The 10,840-nt window shown below is 36.7% G+C and overlaps 1 protein-coding gene across 1 annotated transcript; it reads left to right on the forward strand.

Annotated features, from left to right (window-relative positions):
• The first annotated feature begins 220 nt into the window (after positions 1-220).
• On the forward strand, positions 221-4,832 carry LOC149830052 (small ribosomal subunit protein uS2-like). The gene is made up of 5 exons (XM_090015693.1): positions 221-427; positions 1,729-1,995; positions 2,075-2,272; positions 4,297-4,516; positions 4,622-4,832. The coding sequence occupies exons 2-5, from the start codon at positions 1,945-1,947 to the stop codon at positions 4,699-4,701; spliced, it is 549 nt and encodes a 182-aa protein (XP_089871819.1). The 5' UTR covers positions 221-427; positions 1,729-1,944; the 3' UTR covers positions 4,702-4,832.
• Positions 4,833-10,840: the final 6,008 nt, after the last annotated feature.

The following is a 10,840-nucleotide window of genomic DNA, read 5'->3' on the forward strand; positions in this document are numbered from 1 at the left end:
TGCAGAGAAAATCCCAATAACGGAATCTGTGACTGGGTTTCAGGACCTGTATGTGCAGGTGCAAATAACATGTCGAGATCGGTTCGGATATCCAATTAAACCCGACTCCTTTAAAGGTTTCCCGATTATGAGAGTAATTACAATCTCGATATTATACAGGTGATCAAGGGTATTTACTAAACACATCTAGGGTTTAAAGACAGGAAAGAGTGCTCAGAAGTGAGAGAGCTTGAGAGAGAGAGAGAGAGCTTCTAATGTTTCCTGATCTCTCTTTCTCTCTGGTCTTCTGCGACAATGGCCGCGACGAAGACGAGTCTGTCGCAGAAGGAGGCGGACATACAGATGATGCTCGCTGCCGACGTCCATCTCGGCACCAAGAACTGCGATTTCCAGATGGAGCGCTACGTCTTCAAGCGGAGGAGCGACGGTATCTCCTTTATTCTCCCTTCCCATCCTAGCTTCTTCTTCTTCTTTGTGCAATTTTTTTTAGTGTTCCTTCTATAGATCTCATCCTCCCCCCCCCCCCCCCCCCCCCCCAAATCGACGGGGAGATGTTGAGTTTTACTTTACTTTCGAGTTAGTTCGATACTTCGGATTTGTTCGCATCTAGTGTTCTCATTGTTTGTGCTGATGACGCCATATTGTTGTGTTCATCTTGATTAAACAAAGGTTGCGCTTAGTGGAATTGGTATATCTGTTAGTTTTTAGTGTTTTGTGTTGCTTCTAGGCTGATTTCGTACGTGCCAGAACTGGATAAGTAACGTTAGCCTATTGAGTTTTTTCTCACACTGCGTGCTTTTTTTCTGTACTTCATCTCTTACATTAGCTCAGCAAAGTAGTAGGCTTTTAGGTATTTTATTATGAATTCGATTTTTTGGTTGATTATGAAAATCATTGGCTGGCTATAAGAACCCCTAGAACGTGGAGGTTCTCAACGTACCAAACTACCAATATTGTATTAGATTGTATTGGGTAACACGTCCTTGGTCCATGGATACTTGTATTGGTTTTTATTAGAAACACGCTTACTTCCATTGTAGGATTGGACTCACTCCACGAGCACAGAGACAGCGCCTTCTAGATCATCAGCATATGGTTTATAGCTTGAGAATTACTGGTTCAACATTTTTTTGTGATTACTTCGTTTTCTGGGGCTCCTAATTTATGTATTTCTTTTAATCTTCAAATTTTTTATAATATAAGGTTGTTAGTTTTTGCACGCTATCTTTTGTTTCCTCAAGTACTCTCAGTGAAGTAACCTAATTTTGTGGTAAAAGATGAGCTCCCTTCTTGTGGTAGTTATTACCTGAGAAGCTTTTGAAAAGTTTGCTGCTTGGTCTGGTGAAACAACTAGGTTAGGATGAATGTGCTGCAAATAGTACCTGAAAGCTGGCGTTCTTCAAAGTTGTAATCTATGCATAATGTAATGCGTGGGTTAAAGCCTTGTTCATGTTTCTTTTATCACTTCTCTGTATTGATATGCATTACCTTTAAAAATCTGTTAGTTGTATTTTTTGTTCTGTTCTTTTTGAAGGCTTTGTCGCTTAGCCTTTCTGTCTGGTTTTATATTACATGCCATGGTTGTTGAGCTATTTTGGCTGGGAGCTTTTATTATACTTCTGGGAACAGTGGGATGACTAAATACTGTTATCTATGGAGATATTCAGAATGATCCTTCTACTGTTTTGCTCTGCAATATTTTATTAATTCCTTTTTCTAATTTCCCAGGGATATTTATCATAAATCTTGGAAAGACATGGGAGAAACTTCAACTGGCTGCAAGGGTTATTGTTGCTATAGAGAACCCACAGGACATCATTGTCCAATCTGCAAGGCCTTATGGCCAACGAGCTATTTTGAAGTTTGCACAATACACAGGGGCTCATCCAATTGCAGGGCGTCACACACCCGGAACCTTCACTAACCAGCTGCAGACATCATTCAATGAACCACGCCTTCTCATTCTCACTGATCCCAGAACCGACCACCAGGCAGGTTTGTCGGTTTGATTTCATGTTGCCTGGGTTTTTACTTGATATTTGCTGGTGATGCTTATGCCCAAACTTCTCTGCAGCCAATCAAGGAGGCTGCTCTTGGCAACATTCCCACCATTGCCTTCTGCGACACTGACTCACCTATGCGGTATGTGGATATTGGCATTCCTGCTAACAACAAAGGAAAGCACAGCATTGGTTGTTTGTTCTGGTTGTTAGCCAGAATGGTTTTGCAGATGAGGGGTACAATTCCTCCAAATCACAACTGGGATGTTATGGTATGGAACTGCATGCCTAATTGCTCTCTCTCTCTCTCTTGTAATCACATATATGTGTGTGGCTATGCACAAGTGCATGCTAGTGTGTTTTCGACTATCACTAATTTTCATCTGTCATTTAGGATCATAATGATTCCTAACACCAATGCAACTTTTGATAAACGGTAGTTCTCAATTGGCAAAATCCAAACTGGCAGATTACCATATAGAGCTCATCCCTTTCCTGCCCTGGCTGCATTCTGATCCTTCCCCTCACTTATCTCTTCGGCTGTGCATATAAAGATGCTAGAATTCCTCTAAGGCTGTGTTTGGATTTGGATAATTGGAAGGAATTCAATTCTAGGAATTCCATTCCTGGAACCAAATTCCCAAGGTTTTTAATTCATTAAATTGATTGTTTGATTCACTTATAGAAGTGGAATCTAGTTCCCACTTTAGGTTTTATATTTCACACTTAAATCCAACACAATTGCAATTCTCTCTCTTTCTCTCTCCAGAAAAGTGGTAGGCAGCTACCACCTTATACATATATATTATTGATCTATTTAATCCAAAATACTTTTGGTCACCAGAGTCGTTCAATTTCATAAGTTCTCACTTCTCACCAAGAAAACTATGAAAAATAACAAAAAAGATTAATAAATGGAAAAGGAGATAGCAACTACATGAGAGTCAAAATTACATATAATAGTGCTTACATTTCAAACTGAATATTCACAAAATGATAGATCTATCCTGAGCCAAAATTTCAGGATATTGAAGTCTTATTTTGGAAATTTCACCATAGTTGAAGATAACGACCCGAATCAGAAAGCATCCACCCAATTTCCGTATAACCCCATGATTGCATCCCCGAATTTACTGAAATTTCATTATAAAACATCAGAACTGAATGACTGGATTCGCGATAACGTAGTGATTTCTTTCAAATAGGTTTCCTAATGTTCTCAATAGCCTTAATGTATCTCTTGCTAGGGTTTCAGATTCTGACCTGAAAAATGCTCTAGATCTCCATAAAAAATTCTGAGCAAAAAATTCGAAGCAGAAGACGAGGGAGAAGTACTTTAACTTCTAAAATATTCGAGAGAGAGAGAGAGAGAGAGAGAGAGAGAGAGAGAGAGAGAGAGAGAGAGAGAGAGAGAGAGAGAGAGAGAGAGAGAGAGAGAGAGAGCTTACCTCCGGTGTACTGCTTGCTTCTCCAACCACCGGATGCTACATGCCTTCTGCAATCTTGGATTTGGTAAGGAAAAAAGAAAAGAGGATGAGGGATGAGAGAGGGTTGGGGGTGGGGGTGTGGGGGAGGAAGAGGGGCACGATGGCTTGTGTTTCATTGTAAGCAACTAAGGAGTCCAATTGTCAAGAATTGAATTCCCTGCTTTAAACTGAGAATCATATTCTCAAGAATTCAGGGAAATGGGAATCCCATTCCACATGCGACAGAATTGAGAATTGAGAATTGAGAATTGAGAGGAATTGGATTCCAATTCCTCCTTTTTCCATGAATCCAAACAAATTGGGAAGCCTATTTCCCCCTTGGATTCATGGATTGATGAACAATGTTGGGAAATAGTTGTCTTTTCTTTTATATTCTTCATGCTTTGGGTATTGATTTCTTATTGTGCACTACAAAATTCTTGAGAAACTGGTTGGTATGTGTGTGGGGGAGGAAGAGGGTCACGATGGCTTGTGTTTCATTGTAAGCAACTAAGGAGTCCAATTGTCAAGAATTGAATTCCCTGCTTTAAACTGAGAATCATATTCTCAAGAATTCAGGGGAATGGGAATCCCATTCCACATGCGTAATGTACAAATAAACGACAGATTGGGAATTGAGAGGAATTGGATTCCAATTCCTCCCTTTTCCACGAGTCCAAACAAATTGATAAGGCGATTTCCCCCTTGGATTCATGGATTGATGAACAATGTTTGGAAATAGTTCTGTCTCTTTTATATTCTTCATGCTTTGGGTATTGATTTCTTATTGTGCACTACAGAATTCATGAGAAACTGGTTGGTATGTGCAGGTGGATCTGTTTTTCTATAGGGAGCCTGAAGAGGCCAAGGAGCAGGAGGAGGCCGAAGTTGTTGCTGCTCCAGATTATGGTGCTACAGACTTTTCAGCAGCAGCACTTGGCCTTCCAGTTGATCAGTGGCCTGGCCAAATTAGTGATGCCCAGTGGGCTGGGGATGTTGCCCCTGCTGGTCTTCCTGCCGTGACATCAGTTGAGTGGGGTACTGGTCCAGGTATGAGTTTCAAGTATACTCATGTTGGTTAGTCAACAATGGAATTGTACTTGTTGCTAGCCTTCTCTAGCGGTCACCAACCAATTTTGTCTCATGACATTGCAGTTGCCGTGTCTGGTGATGGATGGGACGTGGCTGCTGCACCACCAGCCAGTGTTGTGAGAGGCGTACGCCTCAGTACCTGAAACGTACGCCTCAGAGGCGAGGCGCACGCTCAAGGTACTGAGGCGTGCTGTGATGCGCAAATTGCCGGTGGATCCACCTACTGAAGCCTTCCTTCATCCCCAAGTCTTCCTCCTCCGCCCGATTTGTCGGCTGTGCTAACCCCAAGTGCCGGTGGATCCACCGCCAGGTGCCGGCCAGCTGCTCCACCGCCGCTCCCTGCCTCCCCTCCCACCGCTTCACTTTCATACCAGTTGTGAGAGGCGTACGCCTCAGTACCTGAGGCGTACGCCTCAGAGGCGAAGCGCAGGCTCAACGCCTCGCTTCGCCTCATCGCATTTAACAACCTTGCCACCAGCTCTGGCTCCTGGTGTGGATGTTGTTCCAGCACCATCTGGGTGGGATCCTGTTGTGTAAAACAGATCAAGGATTCAGATCTAGGGCAGTTGTCTTCCTTTTTATTATGTTTCAGTTCAGCCAGTTTTGTAGGTTAGATTATATAGAGATGAACTCTTTTTTTTTTTTTGAATTAATTATTTTTTTCTTCATGTTGAATTGTGGTATATCACAAGCGCTTGTAAAGGCAAGCTTTTGAAAAACATGACCCATCATCTTGAAGAGATTAGTTAGGTTGGTTTGAATGCTTGGATTATTCTTTTAAAATTTGCCACTTTCCTGACATTTGGAGACATTGCATGCACTATGGAAGTATGTTTTCAGGAATACGCTTTTGGGTAACATGCTTTTGTCCTCGTGATGGAGTTTCTCTGTTTCTCGCACTGTTTGTCAGACTCGGTGAATGTATGAATTTTCATTAAGTTGTTGAAAGACCTTTTTGAACTTTCGAAACTATTATTTGATTATCTGTTTCTTGAAATAAATGTATTTCTTGTTAATTTGGGATCATATTAGTTAGTTTCTACATCATTTGGGATGGTTTATACGGTGTGCGCGATGGTTGTATCTGCTTTGAGAATGGCTTCATCTCTGGTGTTAGGAACTTGCTTTTAGTGCGTAAAGAGTGTGTTGCGGCAGAAATTGGGATTCGCCGGACTGAATAGCCACTGCACTGTATTCTTACCAGTGTGTAAGTGTCTGTTTGGAAACTGGTAGTCTGAGGTAGTTTATGCCTTTTAGCAGGTGGCAGCTGCCAAAGCCAGCTACCTCCTTCAGGGGTGGTAGTCACCAAAGGCATTCATTAGTACAAATTATAGTTGCCAGAGACGGGTACTGGTACGGTGCAAGATACGGTTTTGGGTACGAAAGGCTCTCAAAAGTTTTGGGTACATTTGGTACTAGTTTCTAATTGTTTTCTTTCCTTGACGATGGTTAGACTTTTTAAAAATTACGTCTCATCGTTTTTGTATTAAGAATAATACCATAACATATATTGTGACAAAGGAAAATGCTAATAAATGTATGTCACAAGCTACATGTAAATGCAAAATAGATAATTATGTAAGGGTTGCCTCTTGCAAGAATTTATTAATAATGATCTTTTGCATATCTTCTCAAATCTCAAACATGAAATTGGTATAAATGTAAAAAAATTATATTTAGATTAAAGAAACATATAAGGTGCAAGAGGGAGCTACGAAGGTCCTATTATTCTACCAACGGTATGGCAAAAATGATGTGTTTCTTGACATTTCCTACCATTTATTAAAAGTATATGCAAGCATGAGAATGATCTTTTGCATGTCTTCTCAAATATGAAATTGGTATAAAAAGTAAAAGCAAATTTTCTCAAGTTCACATGATATATAAGTACGCTTCTGGTATCACAAACTCTCACTAAAAGTTAGATTCACATGTTTTTTTTTTACCTCACAATGTTCGCATGACCAAAATTGTGAACTTTCTGTATCTGGAATTTGGCCTAACTTTAATAAATATTTTCTATAATTGAAACCTTTGGAAACTTCACATAACCAAAATTGTGAACTTCCATTAATTGAAACTTATAAACTGCAAAATTTTCACTAAATTCACATATATATTACGAAGTTCACATAACCATATATGTGAACTTTTTGTAACTGAAACCTGTTGCAACTTCACAAATATTTTACTAAATTTTCATAAACATTACAAAGTTTACATAACCGAATCGACAAACTTCTTGTAACTGAAACCTATCGAAACTTTACAAATATTCTAATAAATTTGCATATACAGTATTAAGTTCGTATAAAATCATGTAAATCTCTTTTAAGTAACTGATCCTCGAGGAGATTCGCAAATATGGGGTGATTTATGCAAATTTTTGAAGTGTAATTTTTTTTTATATTCACGTATTTATTGAATTATATATATATAGTCATTTTTGTTCATTTTTTTTTTGCTCGTTTGTTTATGCAAAGAACCCTAACCTTTTTTTCTCTAGAACCTTCAACATTTCTTCTCTCCTTGCGACGATTATCATGATTTTTTTTTGTTGCATTTTAACGATGTTGTTGTATACTTCACATCAACTTCTCAAGTTAGGTCGAAAGGTGAGTTTCATATAAACTATATATACTATTTTATTTCATTCTTAACTTTTTTCTTTGTTTGTAGATATGAGCCTTCATGATGCCCTATGTGTATTTATAGGTAGTTATGTTAATTGAATGTATGATCTCTATATGGATGGTCTTTTCTCACAAGTTATTTTTATTAGATGAATGACATGTTATGTGGTTGGTATAAACAGTTAACGATGGCCTCTGAAAGGGTTAAAGTATATTATCGTGACATTTATTACACTAATTGAATATCTATATTGGTCTAAAAAATAGTAGCTTTAATGAATTTTTGGCTTTGATGTCGCATAAAACAGATTATTCGAAAGAGTTATTGAGCCTTCAATATAGTTATTCTCCAAACTTAGATAACCAACAAATATGGATATATATTTTTATGATGATGATGTAGAATCAATGTTATTTAATGGTGATATTTACTTAGTTGTTTACAAAGTTGAACAAAAAGTTGTTGATTGTGAAGTTAAACAAGCGGTTGAAAGTGATGTATAAGAAGCAATTGATGAATGAAATGGTGAAAATCCTGTAGAGAATGTGCATCTATGTGAGGTCCAAAAGCTAAACAAAAGGTGAAGGATGATGTGGCATCATACATTGAGAAGCTGGATGACAAAATATCAGAGGCTGAGTTGTGGACAATGTTGAGGAGCATAAGTTGATTACTATTGTAAAATAATAGATGTAAATTTGACAGAATTGTCAAAAATTCTATGTAAATTTAATGAATTTTTTTGTAAATATACTTTAAATATTATTTTCAAGTTTAATATTTTATATATTTTGTATATTTAATTTCATTATGCTGAAGATGTATATGTATGTTTAATTTCATTCTCGATTTAAAGTTATGTAACAAGGACATACGCAAAATGTAGTAAACCAACATATTTTGGAGGAAGTTCGTATATATTCAAGATTAGACAGAACTCTCTTAAAAGAAAGAAATTCACATTTTATTCATTCTTAATATGTATGATATTTTTGAAAATTCATAAATATATCAAAAAATCTGTATATAAAAAGCATATTCGCAATGACCTTATTTATGAAGTTAGTACCTTATTTCCTCTCCCAAATAAGAGAGTTTCTTCCCAAATATGCAAAATGTGATTTTGCCTAAAATATATGAATTTAGTGTTAAATATATGATTTTCTTCTCGAGTTTTGTGTGATACATCGATTCTTTTTTTTGGATCTTCCCAATCTCTCACTAAAAATTGTATTTGCACAATATTTTCGTAGAAATCCTTAATTTCATATAAGCTAATATGTGAATATAGCTAGTTTTCATCCCAACAAAGTAGATTCACACATCAAACACATGTATACTCTTTATTTCGCAATTCCCATGCAAAATTGCTCTCCTTGAAATGTTGTACTTTACTGTTTTGTAACACCGATGCAGAATACACAAATTTTGCATATTACAATACTAACTTCCCATATAGAACCTATAAACCTATGTTAAGTAAATACTCCTCGATGAGATTTGCAAATATATGTTTCTATTTGCAAATATCTGTATATACGAATCTCGTGCCTCATTTGTAGACTTTCCGAACATTCTCATATTCAATATGAGATTCATAATTTTTTTAAAGATATTTTAGGGTTTTTTTGTGGTCCCCAACCCCTTTTGCCGCACCGTGTTTTTCCTGAAAAAATTTTCTGATATTTTTTTGGTGACTCCTTTTTTATGACTATTTTCTGGCTAGTATTTTTGGCAACACTTCATCGGCTTCTTTTTTAGCGTTCGAGACATCATCAGTGATAAGATCTTCTAAAAAGCGCATTGTTAACGACTAAAACAATTATTTTTTAAAATTTCCGTTATGAATCTATTTTTTTAACTGAAAGCATGAATTAGTTATTTTGACACTCTTTTCCTATTAAATGAATAGATAAATGTACAACTCTAGAAATTGCTTCATATTTTACCTGTTTATGCTATTTTGGCTTTCACCTTTTTGGTAAGCAAATATTTTTGGCATTTTGTCTTTTTAAATATTGATTTACTTTTAGGCATGCCTATTTACTCTATGCATTGCATTTTATTTCCTAATGCTACTTGATTTTACTCTTGATCATAAATCTAATATATTTTGTGGATCTTGATTTAGGTTTCTTGGTAAAAAGTTATCATTCTCATATGCCTCTTAATTTGTTCTAAAGAAAATAAGTGTCAATCATTAGTTTGTCTATTTTGTATTTTTGTAAATGATCATGCATAATATTTTGCATTTTATTCATCCTTATTTATGCATGATCCATGATAAAATTGCATTAAAAACCCATTTTTATCATTGCTTTCGAGAAATTATTTTAAATTGAATTTTTGGGAAAAATCGCATTTTCTAGTTTGACCTTGCATTTTTCGATATTTTTATTAGTTTTAGAATTTTCTTAATCATATTCGACGAAGGCTTAATGATGCTCCAGTTAGAATGATGGAGAAATGGGAAAATATATTAGTTAAAAGAGGTCGGGGTAGGCCTAGGAAGACATGGATGGAGGTGATAGGAAAGGCTATGAATGCTTTGAACCTCACCGAGGACATGGCATTGGATAGAAATGAATGGAGGAGAAGGATTCATGTGGAAGACCCAGATTGATTTTTTTTGTTGGTTCATATCGCCGACCCCAATTGTTTTGGGATGAAGGCGTAGTTGTTGTTGTTGTTGTATAGTTTAGTTAGATTAGGATTTAATTAATCGTTTTTAATTAGTTTTAGGAAAAACCCCTTTTGTAAAACACGTTTTTGAGGAAGACCCTCTTTGGAAATTGTGAAAATATTTCAAACCTTCTTTGAAAAATCGTGTTTTGACCTTGAATAGCTTATAAATACTTCTTTTTCCAGCAAATAAGTTGTTTTTGCCTCTTGAGAAAAACATAGCCTCTTCTCCCCTCTCTCTTCTCTTCCTCCTTCTCAATCCCAACTAGTTCTCCCCCATTCTCTTCTTTTCCTTCTTGGATTCGTCTTCTTCTAACGTTTCTCTGTCGCCGGTTCTTCTTGCCTTACTCGATGGAGGCACACATTGATCGAAGGTAAAAAACACTCTTCTTCTCAACCCTTTCATCGAAAGCAAATCTGACAGTTTGCTTCTTCTCCCCCATCTCCGTAGTTTAGGATCATATCATTGCATGCATCATAGATTAATATTTTCTTTGTTTTCTTGCATCGTTAGTTTATGTAGATTCTTTATTTTTTGCATAGTAAGTAGAATAGATGCAGTATAAATAATTTTGTATGGTTTGTTTTAGCTTAATCTTTAGGTTTCGTTAGAAGCAGCAATATCCCTTGTGATTTTGACCTGAGAATGAGTTTTGTATGGTTAACAATGGTCACACAGGACTGTTTGGATCTGTGCAACACAGTTTGATCTTCTATAAATCTTTTTGCGAAGATGATCTGAATAATTCATCTTTGATCTGCAGCTTTATGCATGTTTGGGCTTGATTGAAAATACGGTGATCATAAAAGATCTGCGTGTTCAGTGTGGAACTTGAGATTGAAACCCATCACGCCATAAGTCGAGGTCGTATTTTGTGCAGCATTGTAGTTTATCAACTTGCGTTGATTCAGCCATTCATGAAAAATAAAACTTTCTAACACAATTAGTTGTTTCCAGCTGACCCC

Source organism: Nuphar pumila, chromosome 8, assembly GCF_984573655.1.
Source record: "Nuphar pumila chromosome 8, dmNupPumi1.hap1.1, whole genome shotgun sequence".
Lineage (NCBI taxonomy): Eukaryota > Viridiplantae > Streptophyta > Magnoliopsida > Nymphaeales > Nymphaeaceae > Nuphar > Nuphar pumila.